The sequence below is a fragment of the Bos indicus x Bos taurus genome, chromosome 17 (genome assembly GCF_003369695.1).
Source record: "Bos indicus x Bos taurus breed Angus x Brahman F1 hybrid chromosome 17, Bos_hybrid_MaternalHap_v2.0, whole genome shotgun sequence".
In the NCBI taxonomy this organism is placed as follows: domain Eukaryota; kingdom Metazoa; phylum Chordata; class Mammalia; order Artiodactyla; family Bovidae; genus Bos; species Bos indicus x Bos taurus.
In genome coordinates this window covers 62,379,868-62,402,743 of record NC_040092.1, presented here as the reverse complement: position 1 = coordinate 62,402,743, position 22,876 = coordinate 62,379,868, and the positions used below count along the sequence as shown (strand labels likewise).

Here is a 22,876-nt window from a genome sequence, read left to right as displayed (position 1 = left end):
ATTCTGCAGCCAGGCCATTGTTTATTAATCATCAAGACAGCATTTGGACTGAAGAGTCACTTACCTTTTTGCTTTTTCCTTTAATGAACTTTTTTCCTAGCCTGTTATTTTCAGTCCCTCATACCTATCAGTGTTTGGAATTAATGCCATTCACTTGTCCATTAAAAAAAAAAATTTTTTTAGGATGAAAACATAATAAGACCATAAAGCTTAAAAAAGCAAATTTGCTACAGATTTTGGCATATAAATGGAATTCACATAAAACTGAGTAAGTTTTGATCTACATTTAAAAATTATTTACAATCGCCATTAGGAGGAGGGGGGAAAAAAACACATATCTTGGGGAAAAAAATCTTCCCTAATTGTCTAGTATAAATATAACAATAAAATCCTCTGATCAGAAATGTCAACTACTTACCCAAATTTCAGCAGTGATTTCTGTAACACTGTCTAGAATATTTATCAATAGGTCCACAGGGCCTAAAATAATACTGACATACTTCTACTGAGATCCTTTGGTTAACATTACAAACATTTCTCAGGCACTGCCAAGAAATAGTATTTGTTTTCCTTTTGCTAGAGTAGCTTTTAGAGAAAACAAGGAACCAATTTTTTTTTAATACGGCGGAGACAACCTCCCCTAAAACTGCCTGCCAACATAAGTAGATTTTTCATAAACATTTCTGAGCACCAGTGAGCTCACGTGATGTTCTCCTGCTGTCAAAATGTTTCTATTAACGTCAGACTCTCCCCAACTCTCCAAGGCCTCCTAGAAAGGAACGTTCCCTTCCCTATTTTCCAGCTTCTATTTTATGAAGTCAAAAGTAATGAACTGTCCCAGCTTTTTCTGGCATGATCTTCCTATTAAGCAAAAGGGGTAAATAAAGCACAAAAATTGTACTTCTCTGCATTTATCATCATTTTTTTCACTCCACGGGACTACAGACCGTGTGAGACACTGGGAATGAAGCTCTGCCCGCTCACCCAAAGGCTGAATTAACCCCCACGCTGACGACGGCACAAGACTCAGAACTGATGCTGCTTCCCGTTTCTACCTCAAGTTTAATTACCAACTAGCCTCACATCTTCAAGGGCAAAAACAAAACAGAACACTTAACAGTATAAAACCTTAGTTGTTCTGTTTAAAAGATCAGGGCACTTCCTTGGTGGCCCAGTGGTTAGGTAGGACTCCACACTTGTGAGGCTTTCATCCCCGGTCTGGGAACTAACACCCCACACAGCCCCCACATGCCCTTGTGTGGTGTGGCCAAAAAAAAAACACTGTCATAAAACCTAAAATATTAAAAAAAAAAAAAAAGAAATCAGGAATTCAGTTCTGTCCTAGTTCATTCTTAGAACCAATCCTAAAATTCTGTAATCCTACCGTTCACCTATACATGAGAATGGTCAAACTTTCACTGAAATGGAGGCATTTTTTTCCTTTATGCCCTAGGTTTAATTTACAGCTTTTTTTTATGCCTAACGCATTAATATTACATGGTTACTCTCTCTCTTCTGCTTTTTACTATGACGTACTTCCTATACGATGTTAATGACTAACAGAAAATAAACTAAATGGAACATATGGCCACTACTTTAAAGTCTCCACTATTTTTACAAGTTCATACGATACAGTGTGCACTGGATTAGGTGTCAGAAGACGCAGGTTCCAGTGGCCGCTATGACCCTGTGGCTCTGCCCCCGGGGTCACAGCCTTCTCTGAGCATCAGTTTCTCAGGTTTAAAACCAGACGGGAATGGAGGTAACACAGCTGCATTTACCACAAGTACACGGCAACACAACATCATGTGGTTAAAAATGCTTACTATCTTTGCAGATGAGTATTCAGAGAATACTGAAAACGTGTTTACTCCTTTGATTTCATCTGAATCACAGAAGGGGACAAAGGAAGCAACGATGCTACAGCCGGCAGTCAAAACGCCCAGCCCATGCGGAAATAGTGGGGTATGTAAATGAGGACGTGGGTTAAGTCTGGAATGAAAGAAAATGGTGCTATCGAGCCTCTGTGAAGAAAGAATCTAGCCAAGAAACAACATCACGCCCACCGATTTGAGTGAAAATACACTTGTTCATCTTTGGTATGACACTATACAAATGCTGCTGTGTTTTGTTTTGAATCTGAAGACTCAGATAACTGTCTCTCTTTGCATTTTTTTCCTCAGTGTCTCTATAGAATATTCTGTTTCTCTGTACTCATATGACTTTGGGCACTTAATTCTGAAGTTTAAAAGGGGCTGTGTTCAAGTAGCATTCAATAAAGAACAGAGTCTTTTCTTCAACACTGCAATATAGGATACACACACATATGGATGTATACAGATATATATATGTACGTGTATATATACACATATACACACACACACAGAAATATAAAATAAATGAGCCATAAAAGGGAACAAAATTGAATCAGTTGAAGTGATACAGACTGAAGTAAGTCAGAAAAACAAATATTGGATATTAACACATATATGTGGAATCTAGAAAAATAAATATTGATGAACCCGTTTGCAGGTCAGGAATAGAGGTGCAGACATAGAGAAAAGACTTGTGGAGACAGATTAGGAAGGAGAGGGTGGGACAAATCAAGAAAGTAGCACTGAAATATATACACTGCCATATATAAAACAGACAGCTTGCGGGAGCTGCCATATAACTCAGGGGGCCCAGCCTGGTGCTCTGTGATGACCTAGAGAGGGGAGGGAGGGGCACCAGAAAGGGGATATGTGTATACATATAGCTGATTCACAATGCTGTACGGCAGACACAAACAAAACACTGTAAAGCAAGCATACTTCAATAAAAAACTAAAATAGAGTAATATGACACAAAAGGCTCTATCAAGGATCAAATTATTACAATGAAAACTGTTTTTGAAACAGCATTACTCCAGTGAGTCTGGGTCAAGCTGGAAGTAAAGTCAGTAAGGAAAAGTGGAGGCAAGGGCTCGCCAGCCAGCCCACATCTGTATTACAGAGAGAGGCAGACAGCCATGACAGACCCCAGCAGACTTCTGCCATGTGGAACTATAAGCCCAGTATTTAGGCCGCTCCACTGATTTTTCTAGAACAGCTGAAAGACTCAATGATTTTTAAACGGTGGAACCCTCTTACACTGTTGGTGGGAATGCAAACTAGTACAGCCACTATGGAGAACAGTGTGGAGATTCCTTAAAAAACTGGAAATAGAACTGCCTTATGATCCAGCAATCCCACTGCTGGGCATACACACTGAGGAAACCAGAAGGGAAAGAGACACGTGTACCCCAATGTTCATCACAGCACTGTTTATAATAGCCAGGACATGGAAGCAACCTAGATGCCCATCAGCAGATGAATGGATAAGAAAGCTGTGGTACATATACACAATGGAGTATTACTCAGCCATTAAAAAGAATACATTTGAATCAGTTCTAATGAGGTGGATGAAACTGGAGCCTCTTATACAGAGTGAAGTAAGCCAGAAGGAAAAACACCAATACAGTATACTAACGCATATATATGGAATTTAAAAAGATGGTAGCAATAACCCTGTGTATGAGAGAGCAAAAGAGACAGTGTTGTATAGAACAGTCTTATGGACTCTGTGGGAGAGGGAGAGGGAGGGAAGATTTGAGAGAATGGCATTGAAACATGTAAAATATCATGTAAGAAACGAGATGCCAGTCCAGGTTCGATGCACGATACTGGATGCTTGGGGCTAGTGCACTGGGACGACCCAGAGGGATGGTATGGGGAGGGAGGAGGGTTCAGGATGGGGAACACATGTATACCTGTGGTGGATTCATTTTGATATTTGGCAAAACTAATACAATTATGTAAAGTTTAAAAATTAAATAAAATTTAAACAAAAAAAGAAAAAAAAACTTATGTTTTAGGTTTAACAAGAGTCAGTTAAGTCGCTCAGTCCTGTCCAACTCTTTGCAACCCCATGGACTGCAGCACGTCAAGCTTCCCAGTTCACCAACTCCTAGAGATTGTTCAAACCCATATCCAACAAGTTGGTAATGCCATCCAACCAGCTCATCTACTGTCACCCCTTCTCCTCCTGCCTTTAATCTTTCCCAAAATCAGGGTCTTTTCCAATGAGCCAGTTCTTCACATCAGGTGGCCAAAGTATTGGAGTATCAGTATCAGTCCTTCCAATGATTATTCAGGACTGATTTCCTTTAGGATTGACTGGTTTATCTCCCTGCAGCACAAGGGACTCTCAAGAGTCTTCTACAACACATTTCAAAAGCATCAATTCTGTGGTGTTCAGCTTTCTTTATGGTCCAGCTCTCACATTCACACATGACTACTGGAAAAACCATAGCTTTGACTAGACAGGCCTTTGTCAGCAAAGTAACATCTCTGCTTTTTAATATGCTGTCTAGGTTGGTCATAGCTTTTCTTCCAATGAGCAAGCATCTTTTAATTTAATGGTGGCAGTCACCATCTGCAGAGATTTGGGAGCTCAAGAAAATAAAGTCTGTCACCAATGTTCCCCATCTATTTGCCATGAAGGGATGGGACTGGATGCCATGATCTCAGTATTCTTAATGTTGAGCTTTAAGCCAACTTTTTCACTCTCCTCTTTCACTTTCATCAAGAGGGTCTTCAGTTCCTCTTCACTTTCTGCCATAAGGGTGGTGTCATCTGCATATCTGAAGTTATTGATATTTCTCCCGGCAATCTTGATTCCAGCTTGTGCTTCTTCCAGCCCAGCGTTTCTCATGACGTACTCTGCATATAAGTTAAATGAGCAGTATGACAATATACAGCATTGATGTACTCCTTTCCTGATTTGGAACCAGTCTGCTGTTCCATGTCCAGTTCTAACTGTTTCTTCTTGACCTGCATACAGATTTCTCAGGAGGCAGGTAAGGTGGTCTGGTATTCCCATCTCTTTCAGAATTTTCTCGTTTGTTGTGATCTACACAGTCAAAGGCTTTCACATAATCAAACAGCAGAAGTAGATGTTTTTCTGAAATTCTCTTGTTTTTCGATGATCCAACCAATGTTGGCAATTTGATCTCTGGTTCCTCTGCCTTTTCTAAAACCAGCTTGAACATCTGGAAGCTTACAGTTCACGTACTATTGAAGCCTGGCTTGGAGAATTTTGAACATTACTTTGTTAGCGTGTGAGATGACTGCAATTGTGTGGTAGTTTGAACATTCTTTGGCATTGCCCTTCTTTGGGACTGGAATGAAAACTGACCTTTTCCAGTCCTGTGGCCACTGCTGAGTTTTCCAAATTTGCTGGCATATTGAGTGCAGCACTTTCACAGCATTATCTTTCAGGATTTGAAATAGCTCAACTGGAATTCCATCACTTCCACTAGCTTTGTTCACAGTGATGCTTCCTAAGGCCCATTTAACTTCTCATTCCAGGATGCCTGGCTCTAGGTGAGTGATTACACCATCATGGTTATCTGGGTCATGAAGATCTTTTTTGTATAGTTCTTCTGTGTATTCTTGCCACCTCTTCTTAATATCTTCTGCTTCTGTTAGGTCCATACTATTTCTGTCCTTTATTGAGCCCATCTTTGCATGAAATATTCCCTTGGTATCTCTAATTTTCTTGAAGAGATCTCTAGTCTTTCCCATTCTATTGTTTTCTTCTATTTCTTTGCACTGACCACTGAGGAAGGCTCTCTTATCTCTCCTCACTATTCTTTGGAACTCTGCATTCAGATGTTTATATCTTTCCTTCTCTCCTTTGCCTTTCACTTTTCTTCTTTTTTCAGCTATTTGTAAGGCCTCCTCAATCATTTTGCCTTTTCCATTTCTTTTTCTTGGGGATGGTCCTGATCACTGCCTCCCGTACAATGTCACGAACCTCCATCCATAGTTCTTCAGGTACTCTATCAGATCTAATCCCTTGAATCTATTTGTCACTTCCACTGTATAATCATAAGGGATTTGATTTAGGTCATACCTGAATGGTCTAGTGGTTTCCCCTACTTTCTTCAATTTCAGTCTGAATTTGGCAATAAGGAGTTCATGATCTGAGCCACAGTCAGCTCCCAGTCTTGTTTTTGCTAACTGCATAGAGCTTCTCTATCTATGGCTGCAAAGAATATAATCAATCTGATTTTGGTATTGACCATCTGGTGATGTCCATGTGTAGAGTCTTCTCTTGTGTTGTTGGAAGAGGGTGTTTGCTATGAGCAGTGCTTCTCTTGGAAAAACTCTGTTAGCCTTTGCCCTGCTTCATTTTGTACTCCAAGACCAGATCTGCCTGTTACTCCAGGTATTTCTTAACTTCCTACTTTTGCATTCCAGTCCCCTATGATGAAGAGGACATCTTTTTTGGGTGGTAGTTCTAGAAGGTTTTATAGGTCTTCATAGAAGCATTCAACTTCAGTAAGCCAAACATGAGTAAGCCAAACAAAATGTTTACAAGTTAAAGATGGCTCATGGGAAGTCAGTTTGTAATCTGTTATAAAATCTCACATGCAAAAAATAAAAAACAGTGAAGAACAGCTGTTACTTAAAACAGAATAACCAGCCAAATAAGATGCACACTATGTAAATGGAAGAGAAATTTTTAAATCTAAGAAACAAAACAAATACTCAGGTTTTTTTAATATATTAGAAATAAACACATATGGACACCTTATCTTTGACAAAGGAGGCAAGAATATACAATGGATTAAAGACAATCTCTTTAACAAGTGGTGCTGGGAAATCTGGTCAACCACTTGTAAAAGAATGAAACTGGACCACTTTCTAACACCATACACAAAAATAAACTCAAAATGGATTAAAGATCTAAACGTAAGACCAGAAACTATAAAACTCCTAGAGGAGAACATAGGCAAAACACTCTCCGACATACATCACAGCAGGATCCTCTATGACCCACCTCCCAGAATATTGGAAATAAAAGCAAAAATAAACAAATGGGACCTAATTAACCTTAAAAGCTTCTGCACATCAAAGGAAACTATAAGCAAGGTGAAAAGACAGCCTTCAGAATGGGAGAAAATAATAGCAAATGAAGCAACCAATAAACAACTGATCTCAAAAATATACAAGCAACTCCTACAGCTCAACTCCAGAAAAGTAAACAACCCAATCAAAAAATGGGCCAAAGAACTAAATAGACATTTCTCCAAAGAAGACATACAGATGGCTAACAAACACATGAAAAGATGCTCAACATCACTCATTATCAGAGAAATGCAAATCAAAACCACTATGAGGTACCATTTCACACCAGTCAGAATGGCTGCGATCCAAAAGTCTACAAATAATAAATGCTGGAGAGGGTATGGAGAAAAGGGAACCCTCTTACACTGTTGGTGGGAATGCAAACTAGTACAGCCACTATGGAGAAGTGTGGAGATTCCTTAAAAAACTGGAAATAGAACTGCCTTATGATCCAGCAATCCCACTGCTGGGCATACACACTGAGGAAACCAGAAGGGAAAGAGACACGTGTACCCCAATGTTCATCGCAGCACTGTTTATAATAGCCAGGACATGGAAGCAACCTAGATGTCCATCAGCAGATGAATGGATAAGAAAGCTGTGGTACATACACACAATGGAGTATTACTCAGCCATTAAAAAGAATACATTTGAATCAGTTCTAATGAGGTGGATGAAAACTGGAGCCTATTATACAGAGTGAAGTAAGCCAGAAGGAAAAACATAAATACAGTATACTAACGCATATATATGGAATTTAGAAAGAGGGTAACAATAACCCTGTGTACGAGACAGCAAAAGAGACACTGACGTATAGAACAGTCTTATGGACTCTGTGGGAGAGGGAGAGGGTGGGAAGATTTGGGAGAATGGCAATGAAACATGTAAAATATCATGTAGGAAACGAGTTGCCAGTCCAGGTTCGATGCACGATGCTGGATGCTTGGGGCTGGTGCACTGGGACGGCCCAGAGGGATGGTATGGGGAGGGAGGAGGGAGGAGGGTTTGGGGTGGGGAACACATGTATACCTGTGGCGGATTCATTTTGATATTTGGCAAAACTAATACAAATATGTAAAGTTTAAAAATAAAATAAAATTAGAAAAAAAAAAAAAGAAATAAACATACATATGAAAGAAAAGAAAAGTCAAAGCATTAATCGCTCAGTCCTGTCTGAGTCTTTGTGACCCCATGGACTGTAGCCCACCAGGCTCCTCTGTGCATGGGATTCTCCAGGCAAGGATCCTGGAGTGGGTTGCCATGCCCTCCTCCACATCTTCCTGACCCAGGGATCAAATCTGGGTCTCCCACATTGCAGGCAGATTCTTTACCACTTGAGCCACCAGGGAAGCCAAAAACATATATATAGTATATATATTTAAAGGTGTCATAACAAATCATGGAATAAAAAACTATTATTCAACTAATGGTGTGGTATAACTGGTTAAGTAGTTGGAAATAAAAAGAGAACCATGTCTCAAATCAAAATTAATTCCAGATGGACTGAGAGAGTCACAAGTAAAAAATGAAACCAAAAAAGAGCATTTCATCAGATCTCAGAACAGAGAAGGAATTTATGAAGAAAAGGGAAACGGAAGAAGCCATAAGAACTTTAAGATATCAAAACTATACAATAAATAAGGCAAAAAGCCAACAACTGGCAGGGAAAAGATACAATTAATATGGAAGAAAGGGAGTTAACATTCCTATCACATAAAATATTCTTTATGAAGCAATTTTTTTGCTCAAAGCATACCTTACATTTCCACAGAAAAATTAGTAAAGAATACAGAAAATTCACAAAAGTTTGAAAATACCTGTAAACTATCCACATTTATTAGAATATTTTGTTTCATCTTAGAAAAAGGGGAAATTTTTAAATTACCAGGTAACTTTCCTTTTTACGTATTTTTGGTATTTTACAAATTTTCTAGGATGAGGAAATGAAAAGACTTTTATTTTCAGACTATGAACAGCAAAAAGTAAGTCCCAACTAGTCAAGATGAGAGCTTACATACGTTCTTAAAGATTCCAACTCTCTTTTTATTTAAATAAAAAGGTGGGGGGAATGCCCACACGTGGGTTGCCCTGGTGGTTCAGATGGTAAAGAACCCACCTGCAGAGCAGGAGACCTGGGTTCAATCCCTGGGTAGAGAAGATCCTCTGGACAAGGCAATGACTACCCACTCCAGTAGTCTGGTATGGAAAATCCCATGAACAGAGGAACCTGGAAGGTTACAGTCCAGGGGATCACAAAGAGTCGGACACGCCTGAAGCAACTTAGCACAACGGCAATGCCCACACTTACAAGAAATGCAACTCACAGCACATGAAACACACTTGGCAGGAGCACTTCTTCCTGCACATCCAGGCCAACCAGAGTTTTGAAATCCCCACTCTTCTCCGCTGGTCCACCAACACCTTACAAGCCAGGTGAAATGCCACCTCTTCCATGAAGCGCTCCTTGACTTCTCCAGTGGGGAAACAGCCCCTTCCCTCAACTCCTGCACCAATGTCACCTCTCCTCCTTGACGTTCATTTGCCCTATCCAACCCACACCCTCTCCTGCCTTTAAGCTCTTTCAGCCTCTCCAAAGCGTTGAGAAGTCAGCCTTTATCCCCAAACCTGGTAGATGCCCAGGGGACATGGTCAGAGAACACAGGAAGGTGGAAGCCTATGGCTGCAGAGGCACCAACACTGAAAACCTGCCCCTGCTGGCTCAGCACGTGCTCCCAAGTCACCAATCCACCACCTGAGCACAGTCTGACCAGGAGGGTCACAAGCCACAGTGCTTGAACCTGGTGGGCAAAGAGTGGAGTAAAACCTAAGAAGTTGTTGTTAGCAAGCCGATACAAAGCAAGTCACAAAGGGGATCATAAAAAAACTGCAACTGTGTATATGCCAGGCCCTGAACTAGACCCCAGAAATATGCCATCAAAGGCTCCGAAGCCTTGCAATAACCTTCGGGGACAGGTGTGATGGGTACCATTTTAAAGACCAGGAAACTGAGCCTTGGAGGCCTTAAGTAACTTGTCCCAAATCACAGAGATACTCAAGGGGCAGAAAGCCAATTCAAAACAAGGGACAATCAGGCCCCAAACTGAGATGACAGGCCACCCATACAGAGCACTGATGCTTTCTCTTGATAGAGCACTTTTTTTTCATTGTATTTATTAGCACTGATTTATATTTGGCTGTTCTGGGTCTTCCCTGCTCCACGGGTTTTTCTCTAGTTGTCGCGAGTCGGGGCTACTCTCCAGTTGCGGCACACAGGCTTCTCACTGGCAGCTTCTCTCGTGGAGCAAAGGCTCTAGAGCGTTCAGGCTTCGGCAGTTCTGGCTCCCGGGCTGGAGAGCACAGGCTCGTTAGTTGTGGCCCATGCGCTTGGCTGCTCCGTGGCACATGGGATCCTTCCTGATCAGGAATCGAAACCCAGGTCTCCTACACTGGCAGGCAGACTCCCCACCACTGAGCCGCCAGGGAAGCCCTAGGGCACTTTTCACAGTGCATTTTTATTTATTTTTTTTTAACATCTTCCCCACAGACTCGCCAATTTCTTGAAGCCTGGACAGTGTTTTAATTCACAGTTGTACAGTAAGTCCCCTACAAACAAATGAGCTGTTATCCAAGAACATGCTCCTAAGTCCAATTTGTCCCTAAGTCCAACAAAGTTAGCCTAGATACCCAACTAACACAACCAGCTAAACAGTACTGTACTGTAATAAGTTTGTAATACTCGTCACACAAAAAATAAGTAGACAACACACACAGAAATAAAGAAAACATTTTTAATCTTACAGTACAATATCGTGAAAAGCACAGAAGTACAGGACACTGGCTGGTATACGGGGGCTGGCATGGAGTGAACAGGCAAAAAGTGTTACTGACCAGAGGAGACAGAGGAGGTAGGAGATGGTAGTGCTGAAGGATCGTCAGCAATATGAGATGGAGGGCAAGCTGCAAGTTCACTCAAGCCTCATGCTGATGGAACGCACATTCACATCTTCAAAGTTTCCAACTTAAAGGTTCCTAAGTAGGGGACTTAATGTATATCCCAGATATATTTACCATATATCTCATACTGTGCCATTGAAATAGGCCTGATAAGCGGTTTTATTATTGTAATACTGAAATGAAAGAAATGTGATTAAGTCACACTTTTTCTGCTCTATCAAACATAATTGAGAAATTATTCAGATTTGCTTTCTTACCTATATTTTGGAGTCATTTACAGACTCTCAGGAGGTCGATTTCTATTCAACGTTTATTCCCTAAACACAGCCTTGAAAAGAGCTGCTGCTGCTAAGTCGCTTCAGTCGTGTCCGACTCCGTGCGACCCCACAGACGGCAGCCCACCACGCTGTCCCGTCCCTGGGATTCTCCAGGCAAGAACACTGGAGTGGGTTGACATTTCCTTCTCCAATGCATGAAAGTGAAACGTGAAAGTGAAGTCGCTCAGTCGTGTCTGACTCTTAAGAGACCCCATGGACTGCAGCCTACCAGGCTCCCCCGCCCATGGGATTTTCCAAGCAAGAGTATTGGAGTGGGGTGCCATTCCCTTCTCCATGAAAAAAAGGTGAGTCTGGTAATGGCTGGGCTGCTAAGTTTTAATTTATGATATAAACATTTTTTAACTCTTGAGGTTAATTTTTTTATTCTATTGAATAAAACAGGAAATTTTTCATGCTAAGTCATTTCAGTCGAGTCTGTCTCTCTGCGACCCCATGGACTGTAGCTCACCAGGCTCATCCGTCCTTGGGATTCTCCAGGAAAGAATACTGGAGTGGGTCGCCATTTCCTTCTCCAGGGGGTCTTCCCAAACCAGGGATCGAATATGGGTCTCCTGCATTGGCAGGCAGATTCTTTACCAACTGAGCCACCAGGAAGCCCCAGAGTTTGAATAGGCTCTATAAATTATCCATAGCATTTTGTTGTATCCATCTGATACCTGCATGCTGCCACGTTCAGAAAAAGAGCACATTTAAGTTCTCCCCACTGATACTGTCCCACTGTAACCCTCAGCAAGCTCTAGTATTTCTTGGAGTTTGTACACAATGCACTTGGCTCTGATGCTGTCTGGTGCCTGGATTAGTTGTGGATAAACCGACAGTTAATGAGCAGTGGTTATCGACAAAGTGTATGCAGACACTTGGGAATAAGTGACAAACTTCTAGGGAAGGGAGAAGAGTTTCAGAGGACATAAAGCTGAGGGACATCAACAGGAAAACTCCAAACTGACAGGACACAGCACAGAACCACCTGCATCCTGCAGTGGGAATTGGGTCTCTTTACACGGAGGTGAGAACGTGGAAAGCACATGAGAAAAAGTGGCAGAACCTACAGGATGGAAGTTGAAGCTCAAACAGACAACTGATGGAGAACACATCCAAACAGAAGAGAAAACAGCAGAGAAGAAAGGTCCAGTGATTCCTAAAAAATCCCATTTATAAAAGCCAACTGGCAGTTTCGATTACATTAAAACCACAAGTTCCCATGTCATTGGGATTCTGGAAACTGGAGACGGAAGCACAGGGAACTGAAAGAAGCTTCCATACAAAGTCAAAAGGTAGCAACCTTTCCAGATAGGGAGCAGAAGATGAACATTTTGACAAGGACATCCAAAAACTTCTGCTGCAGCCAGCTTTTAAAGACTTTTGTTTTTTCTCCCCCACGTGAAAACTGCTTCACAGTACTTTCTAAAAGATTATCATGCTAAGAGAATAAAGTTATTTTTTAAGTATCCCAAGTAAGTAAACAAACCAATAGAATAAGAACATGCGATTGTTCTTGATTGGTGTTTAGGAAACACAGATAGGGAAAATCAAATATCCAGATTATAAACCCTTTCCTAGTTCTTCTAGAATAAAGGGTGAAAGTGAAAGTGTTAGTCGCTCATTCGCAGCCGACCTTTTGTGACCTTATGGACTATAGCTTGCCAGGCTCCACTGTCCATGGGATTTCACAGGTAAAAATATTGGAGTGGGCTGCAATGTCCTTCTTCAGAGGATGTTCCCAACCCACGGATTGAACCCACGTCTCCTGCATCTCCTGCATTGCTGGACTGATTCTTTACCACTAAGCCACCTGAGAAGCCAAGAATTAAGGGTTCAGTTCAGTTCAGTTCAGTCGCTCAGTCATGTCCAACTCTTTGCAACCTCATGAATCACAGCACGCCAGGCCTCCCTGTCCATCACCAACTCCCAGAGTTCACTCAGACTCACATCCATTGAGTAAGTGATGCCATCCAGCCATCTCATCCTCTGTCGTCCCCTTCTCCTCCTGCCCCCAATCCCTCCCAGCATCAGAGTCTTTTCCAATGAGTCAACTCTTCGCATGAGGTGGCCAAAGGACTGGAGTTTCGGCTTTAGCATCATTCCTTCCAAAGAAATCCCAGGGCTGATCTCCTTCAGAATGGACTGGGTGGATCCCCTTGCAGTCCAAGGGACTCTCAAGAGTCTTCTCCAACACCACAGTTCAAAAGCATGGATTCTTTGGCGCTCAGCCTTCTTCACAGTCCAACTCTCACATCCATACATGACCACAGGAAAAACCATAGCCTTGACTAGACGAACCTTTGTTGGCAAAGTAATGTCTCTGCTTTTGAATATGCTACCTGGGTTGGTCATAACTTTCCTTCCAAGGAGTAAGCATTAATTTCATGGCTGCAGTCACCATCTGCAGTGATTTTGGAGCCCAAAAAAATAAAGTCTGACACTGTTTCCACTGTTTCCCCATCTATTTGCCATGAAGTGATGGGACCGGATGCCATGATCTTTGTTTTCTGAATGTTGAGCTTTAAGTCAACTTTTCACTCTCCACTTTCACTTTCATCAAGAGGCTTTTGAGTTCCTCTTCACTTTCTGCCATAAGGGTGGTGTCATCTGCATATCTGAGGTTATTGATATTTCTCCCGGCAATCTTGATTCCAGCTTGTGTTTCTTCCAGTCCAGCGTTTCTCATGATGTACTCTGCACAGAAGTTAAATAAGGAGGGTGACAATATATAGCCTTGACGTACTCCTTTTCCTATTAGGAACCAGTCTGTTGTTCCATGTCCAGTTCTAACTGTTGCTTCCTGACCTGCATACAGATTTCTCAAGAGGCAGGTCAGGTGGTCTGGTATTCCCATCTCTTTCAGAATTTTCCAGTTTATTGTGATCCACACAGGCAAAGGCTTTGGCATAGTCAATAAAGCAGAAATAGCCACGTTGAAGGTCAGGAAGGGCGGCGGTGAGGAGATACCCTTCATCCAAGGTAAGAAGCAATGGCTGCGCTTTGCTGGAGCAGCCGTGAAGAGATAGATACCCCACGCCCAAGGTAAGAGAAACCCAAGTAAGACGGTAGGTGTTGCAAGAGGGCATCAGAGGGAAGACACACTGAAACCATACTCACAGAAAACTAGTCAATCTAATCACACTAGGACCACAGCCTTGTCTAACTCAATGAAACTAAGCCATGCCTGTGGGGCAACCCAAGATGGGTGGGTCATGGTGGAGAGATCTGACAGAATGTGGTCCACTGGAGAAGGGAATGGCAAACCACTTCAGTATTCTTGCCTTGAGAACCCCATGAACAGTATGAAAAAGCAAAATGATAGGATACTGAAAGAGAAACTCCCCAGGTCAGTAGGTGCCCAATATGCTACTGGAGATCAGTGGAGAAATAACTCCAGAAAGAATGAAGGGATGGCGCCAAAGCAAAAACAATACCCAGCTGTGGATGTGACTGGTGATAGAACAAGGTTTGATGCTGTAAAGAGCAATATTGCATAGGAACCTGGAATGTCAGGTCCATGAATCAAGGCAAATTGGAAGTGGTCAAACAAGAGATGGTAAGAGTGAACGTCGACATTCTAGGAATCAGTGAACTGAAATGGACTAGAATGGGTGAATTTAACTCAGATGACCATTATATCTACTACTGCGGGCAGGAATCCCTCAGAAGAAATGGAGTGGACATCATGGTCAACAAGAGAGTCCGAAATGCAGTACTTGGATGCAATCTCAAAAACGACAGAGTGATCTCTGTTCGTTTCCAGGGCAAACCATTCAATATCACAGTAATCCAAGTCTATGCCCCAACCAGTAATGCTGAAGAAGCTGAAGTTGAACGGTTCTATGAAGACCTACAAGACCTTTTAGAACTAACACCCAAAAAAGATGTCCTTTTCATTATAGGGGACTGGAATGCAAAAGTAGGAAGTCAAGAAACACCTGGGGTAACAGGCAAATTGGGCCTTGGAATACGGAATGAAGCAGGGCAAAGACTAATAGAGTTTTGCCAAGAAAATGCACTGGTCGTAACAAACACCCTCTTCCAACAACACAAGAGAAGACTCTACACATGGACATCACCAGATGGTCAACACCAAAACCAGATTGATTATATTCTTTGTAGCCAAAGATGGAGAAGCTCTATACAATCAACAAAAACAAGACCAGGAGCTGACTGTGGCTCAGATCATGAACTCCTTATTGCCAAATTCAGACTTAAATTGAATAAAGTAGGGAAAACCACTAGACCATTCAGGTATGACCTAAATCAAATCCCTTATGATTATACAGTGGAAGTGAGAAATAGATTTAAGGGCCTAGATCTGATAGACAGAGTGCCTGATGAACTATGGAATGAGGTTCGTGACATTGTATAGGAGACAGGGATTAAGACCATCCCCATGGAAAAGAATTAAGGGTAGAATTGATTTATTTATTAGATAACTTAAAGTCAGTCAGAGTGGAGATTGGTAGAAAACAAAGGAATCATTGTTATTCAGTCACTAAGTTGTGTCCAACTCTGCGACTCCATGAACTGCAGCTCGCCAGGCTTCCCTGTCCTTCACCGTCTCCCCGAGCTTGCTCAGATTCATGTTCATTGAGTTGGAATGCCATCCAACCATCTCATCCTCTCCTCGTCTTGTCCTCTTTCTTTCCCAGCATTAAGGTCTTTTCCACTGAGTCAGCTCTTCGGATCAGGTGGCCAAAGCACTGGAGCTTCAACATTAGTCCTTCAAATGAATATTCAAGGTTGATTTCCTTTAGGATTAACTGGTTTGAGCTCCTTACTGTCCAGGGGACTCTCAAAAGTCTCAAGCACCACAATTCAAAAGCATCCATTCTTCAGCACCCAGCCTTCTTTAGGGTCCAACTCTCACATCCATACACAACTACTGGAAAAACCATAGCTTTGACTATGGTCGGCAAAGTGATGCCTCTGCTTTTTAAAATGGGTGTCTAGGTTTGTCATCGGAGAAGGCAATGGCACCCCACTCCAGTACTCTTGCTTGGAAAATCCCATGGATGGAGGAGCCTGTTAGGCTGTAGTCCATGGGTCGCTAAGAGTCGGACACGACTGAGAGACTTCACTTTCACTTTTCACTTTCATGCATTGGAGAAGGAAATGGCAGCCCACTCCAGTGTTCTTGCCTGGAGAAGCCCAGGGACGGGGGAGTCTGGTGGGCTGCCGTCTATGGAGTCGCACAGAGTCAGACACGACTGAAGTGACTTAGCATAGCATAGCATAGGTTTGTCATAGCTTTCCTTCCATGGAGCAAGCATCTTTTAATTTCATGGCTGCAGTCACCATCTACAGTGATTTTGGAGTCCAAGAAAATAAAATCTGCCATTGTCTCCACTTTTTCCCCATCTATTTGACATGAACTGATGGGACCAGATGCCACAATCTTAGTTTATTTCACATGCTAGCAAAGTAATGCTCAAAATCCTTTAAGCTAGGCTTCAACAGAACATGAACTGGGAACTTCCAGATGTACAAGCTGGATTTAGAAAAGGCAGAGGAACCAGAGATCAAATTGCCAACATCTGCTGGATCATAGAAAAAGCAAGGGAATTCCAAAAAAAAACCATCTACTTCTGCTTCATTGACTAGGTGGAAGCCTTTGTGCGGATCAAACAAACTGAGGAAAATGCCTAAAGACACAGGAATACCACACCACCTTACTTGCCTCCGGAGAAACCTTGCAGGTTAAGAAGCAACCTTTAGAACCAGTCATGGAACAACTGCCTGGTTCAAAACTGGGAAAGAAAGACATTAAGACTGTAATGTTGTCACACTGCTTATTTAACTTATATGCAGAGTACATTGTGTGAAATGCCAGGCTGGATGAATCCCAAGCTGGAATCAAGATTGCTGGGAGAAATATCAACAACCTCAGAAATGCAGATGATACCAATCTAATGGCAGAAAGTGAAAAGAAACTAAAGAATCTCTTGATGAGGGTGAATGAGGAGAGTGAAAAAGCTGGCTTAAAACTCAACATTCAGAAAACTAAGATCATGGCATCTGGCCCCATCACTTCATGGAAAATAGATGGGAGAAAGTGGAAAATAAATAAGCATAGTCTTTTCTCTTAAAGATTTAACAACATGATGAAAAAGATAGATGCGTATATGTCACTATATAACCTAGAAAGTTATCTTTCCCTTTTTAGTATAATAAGCAGAGAAGGCAATGGTACCCCACTCCAGTACTCTTGCCTGGAAAACCCCACGGACGGAGAGGCCTGGTAGGCTGCAGTCCATGGGGTCGCTCAGAGTTGGACAGGACTGAGTGACTTCACTTTCACTTTTCACTTTCATGCATTGGAGAAGGAAATGGCAACCTACTCCAGTGTTCTTGCCTGGAGAATCCCAGGGACAAAGGAGCCTGGTGGGCTGCCGTCTATGGGGTCGCACAGGGTCGGACACAACTGAAGCAACTTAGCAGCAGCAGAAGTAGCCAGTCCAAAAAAAAAAAAGGCTACTCCCTGTGACTCACAATGATGGGGCCTCCATCACTGACAGTCAACACACACACTGTACTGAACAAGAGTGAAGGGTACACCCTTCATAAACTTGAAGTCAGGAACACAGAAAGAAAGAAATGGGACTCCAGGGTAGATTTTGGCCACTGAATAGCTCAAAACATAGACTAAAAGCGTTAAAATAATTAAATCATTTGATATGGCAATTTTTTTTTGCAAACTGCTTTGCAGACTATACAACTGAGACTTGAACATCGGAGGTCAGGGACATCAACACAGAAGCAGACAAAATTCCAAGTGTAGCTTATAGTTGGTCCTCAGTATACAAGGTTATACATTCGCGGATGCAGCCAACCGCAAATCCTGTAGTACGACAGTCTTTACTAGTGAAAACTATCCAAGTAGAACCACACAGCCCACACCTGAGCTGTTCAAGGGTCAACCACACCTTGAATGACCACAGCATGAGAAGCTGGGCCGGTGTGTTGAGAAGGAATCAAGAGAAATTCTGAGGCTGGAAATTTCTAAAAATCTGATCGGTAAATAAATGGAAAGGAAATATATTTATTAATAAAGTTACATCCATTTTTCATTTCCATAATATAATATCTGTCCACCACCACCCAATGTTTACATTCAGTGCCTGCCAATGAAATGTTCAAAGAGAAAGTACCAAGACATTCAAGTTTCAAAATAGTCTAGGAAGACTGGAGAAAACAGAATCACTAAACTGCAAAGCAGAGCAGTCAGATCCCTGGTCTGTCATTTTACAAGTAAGAAACTAAAGCCAATTACTTGCCCGAGGACAGAAATGTGAAGCCAGACCCCCAAAGTCCTGCTACAAGTCAGTAGCTTTGCGCAGCTCAGCAAACAATCCTAGGTTGAGACTTTGGGGGGGTATCCCTACTGACCTCCACTCAACACACAAAGCCCTCCATTGAAAACTATGCTGAAAAGCAGTGTCTAGTATGTTAACAGGTCACTTGAAGAACTGAATCCATAAAAAGGGGCCCTTTCTGGGCCCATTTGTATAGCTATGGCCATGGAGACCACAATGTTTATTTACAGAAAAGGATTTTAATAGTATGTTTTCAAAGGGGAAAAAAAAAAAAAACTCACATCCCCAAGGTATGAGGGAAAAAACAAAACAAACATAAAAACTCTCTTTTCTACTTAAAACTGATGTTATTTATTCCCTTCTCCTTGGGCCAAGCCAAAAATGGTCAACAACACACAGATGCTACTTTTTCCTCCCTCGAGTACATGCACTATCTTCAGGACAGGCTGGTGGGTACTATTTCTCTGAACTAATTTCAAAGCTCAGTTTGCAAACCTTAAAAGTTGCTAAATACATCCCAGGCTCCTGGTGGCAAAATTGCTGCAGTACTCCCAGAAATCCTGGCTACATCTCAGAGCTTCTGAAAGCTGAGTCTGTGGTTCACTCAGACTTCTAAATCCCCAGCACCCATGACAACACGAGCACTTAACAGAAGCACAGGAAAAGTGTATCAGAATAACCAAGTAGTCTCTTTCTAGTTTCAATGGCAGGCCGGTGTAGCAGCAACTCCAACCTTAAACCCTCCTATGATGCTACACTCTGACACCCAACTGAGGCGGGCACGGAAATCAGTGCCCTCTTGACAAAGATTAAGATGCTTGGCACAGCGTAAATGTGCTGTTTGGTGAAAGGTATTTTTAAAACTCTATACGAAAAGGTGTAGCCAAGACAAGTACGAGAGGTTTTACCATCTAGTCCAGGTGTTTTTGCTTTGTTTTCGCTTTCAGATTCCCCCAAAGGGGATACAATACATTTGAAACATTCAGCAACAGACATTAGTCTCCAACAGCCCCTTCCCGGCTGTCGAGTGTGAAGTGAGTGTGCGCTCCAGCGGCAGAAGTGTCTCCGCTGGCTGTTTACAAGTGTGCTCAGATTAGACACTGACCTTGACAGCTCCGAGTTGCTCTTTTCTGAATTTTTCCAAGGGTTTAATCAGGGTTTCGGTGACACTTAATGCCTAGAGAACAAGAGCGATAACAAAAGAGCAGAGCATTAGGTTTCCAAAAGGGAAAAAGTGAGCTTTCCATTCCCCTCTTCCACCCCGCCCAGAAACAAAACGAACAACACACTGAACAGCTTTATCTCACCCTGCCAATGAGGCCATTAAATCACTTCTAAATTTATTAACACACCAGATCTCCATAAATATTTTCAGGGAAGAGGAGGTGGGGCAAAGCGCCAGGGAAATGTGCAACCCAGCCCCAACACAGCCCTTTCTTCAGAGACACAGCAAGAGGGTTGGCTTCAAACAACAAAGGGGTCTATCACATTCATTAACAGAACACTTCTGTTTGAGGGTTTGTTTTTTGTTTTAATCCCTCAGCTCAGAAATTTAAAAGTCAATGACGTTCCTTGATTAGTGATCAGACTACATTACACAGGGAGCTAGGTTTGTGGCTACAAGTTTAAATGTACTCAGACTGCCCTTCATCACTGAAAATTTCTCATAAGGATTTAGGCTGTGCCAGCAAAACAGAGTCACTTGGAGCTCAGGACAGTCAGTCGTCCAAATATTAGGGGAGTTGGCAAGGTCACGGTGACAGGAACCACACATGAATGCTACCCACAACCCCACTCATTCTTATATTGGCTGATTTGGGGCTTGTCATTTTAATACAGAATCTACACAACACTTTTTGTGGAATCAAAAAAGACAATAAACTAGTGAATAAACAAAAAAGAAGCAGACTCACAGATACAAAGAACAAACCAGCGGTTACCAATGGGGCGAGGGAAAGGGGCAGGGCAACACAGGGCTAGAGGATTAAGAGGTATAAACCGTTAGGTTTAAAATAAGCTACAAGGACATATTATACAATATGGGGGAATACAGTCAGTGCTTTTTAATAACTATAAATGAAACATAACCTTAAAATTGTAAATTACGATACTATACACCTGTAACATACAATATCACTGCACATCAACTATATTTTAATTTTTTAAATTTCAATAAAAATTTTTAAAAATCTACAACAATGCTGAAAATGCACAAGGGAATATTTACCTAAGGAGAATGTACTTAACCACAATATGCTAGTGAGTAGTGTTCTCACCATTTCCAGAAAGGTCCAGAATAGAATCTCAGTAGAACCTCAAGACACTTTACAACAATGTATCACCCCCCTCTTATTACAATAAAGGTCCCCAGAAATCCAAACTTAAGATTACAGAAAAAAAAATAAGTGACTTGGAATAGGAAACCAATCTTCATTTAACCCCCTACGCTCCTTTGCATTGTTTCATTATGTAAGGGTTTCTCCCAGAGATGATTCATCCAGTGAGATGTAAGTGAAAAGTCATTTTAATACAGAATCTACACATCACTTATTCATGGAATCAAAAAAGACAAGAACACTGGAGTGGGTTCCCATTCCTTTCTCCAGGGCATGCTCCTGACCCAGGGATCAAACCCAGATCTCCTGCTTTGCAGGTAGATTCTTTACCATCTGAGCCACAAGGGAAGCCCCTTAGAGAATCCTCAAAAAAATGATCCTGTCCACACTCGAGATGACTAGAGCTTGCTTGAACTCTCTTCCCCAGGCCAGCTACTGGGCTCCACTCACTCCCACCCTGACAATTTGTTACTTGGGTGTTGAAGAGTTTAGGCAAAAGACAGAATTAAGAGCAATCACAAGTCAAGGGAAAGGGATCACCTTCAAAACACGATAATCTCATCCTGTCCACATTGTAGGCCACGTGACCCACAACAAGCCCAAACCAAAGAACAGAAGAGGGAAAGAGCAGGTCATGCCAGGAACCCTGATGACTCTAAACAACATGGAAGCCCCAAGTCCACTGGGAAAGCAGATCAGAGGCTCTGCCGCACATTTTCAAGGTGATTCAACCGACATACGACAGCTCAAAAATCATTCACTCATTCACTTAGTTATTTGGCTGAGCTGGCTCTTAGTTGTACCACATGAACTCTTAGTTGGGATCTAGTTCCCTGACCAGGGATCAAACCGCAGACCCAGCATGGGAGCATGGAATCTTAGCCACTGGACCACCAGGGAAGTGGCATCTCAAAATAATTTAAGGCTCACTTCTCTTAGCACAAATACCATCTCCTAGGCTTTCACATCTGGACCTAGCCTACTAGTGGTCCTAAGTAAACCCAGATATGATACATCATCCTTGGAGGCTTGGTCAACTCAAGAAAGAAGTCAGCCCAGAATTCCATGCTGGGACCACAGGCTCATAACTGCTCAAGTTCACAGAGGAACAAGGATGCAAAATTAAGTAAGCATGAGCCTAGCCTGGCCTTAACTACCATACAGTACTGCAACACCAAGTACCAAATGGGCACCTCCCCATTCCGAGCTCCCATATCAATAAACTATCTCATGAGACACATACGTGCTGAGCACTCAGTGCCAAGTACCATGTATTAAAGACACGACTATGAACACATAGCCCAAGTGCAGCCCCTGCCCTTGTGGAACTTACTGTCTAGGTGGGGAGATAGACAATGGACACATGAACACATGAGCAAATGTGCAGAAGGAGGTCCAGTAACTTGTTCCAACAGAGAAATGTAGGCCCATGGTTGACAAATCTATTAGAGGAGATAGAGGGAGAAATGAGCTCTGAGAGGGCTTCCTCAAAGAAGTGATATTTAAGCTTGAGGTCTGGACGATGAGACAGAATTAGTGGTGCAAAGAACAAGGCTGGAACTGCAGCCTGAAGCCAGCAGAGGCAAAGGACTGAGGTGAGGATCTCAGGAAACAGCAAAAGACCAGTGAGTCTGAAGCACAGAGAACAAGCAAGCAAACAGAGAGATGAGAGAAGGCAGGGGACCAGAACAAGCTATGCCTGGGAGTCCAGGGAAAGGGCTATTTTATTTTGGGATTAATAGAAACTCACTATTACTCTCACACTGGGAGAAGGCAATGGCACCCCACTCCAGTACTCTTGCCTGGAAAATCCCATGGACGGAGGAGCCTGGTGGGCTTCAGTCTGTGGGGTCGCTGAGGGTCGGAAAGTGAAGTGAGCGACTTCACTTTCACATTTCACTTTCATGCACTGGAGAAGGAAATGGCAACCCACTCCAGTGTTCTTGCCTGGAGAATCCCAGGGACGGGGGAGCCTGGTGGGCTGCCGTCTATGGGGTCACACAGAGTCG

The 22,876-nt window shown here is 42.4% G+C and overlaps 1 protein-coding gene across 4 annotated transcripts in view; it reads right to left on the bottom strand.

Annotated features, from left to right (window-relative positions):
• The window catches only part of ARHGAP10 (Rho GTPase activating protein 10), a 376,879-nt gene that overhangs the window by 232,652 nt on the left and 121,351 nt on the right, over positions 1-22,876 (bottom strand). For all 4 annotated transcript variants that reach the window (XM_027513410.1, XM_027513409.1, XM_027513413.1 and 1 more), the window contains one exon: positions 19,637-19,708. In XM_027513410.1, coding sequence (XP_027369211.1) covers positions 19,637-19,708 — 72 coding nt within the window. The remainder of the gene's footprint in view (positions 1-19,636; positions 19,709-22,876) is intronic.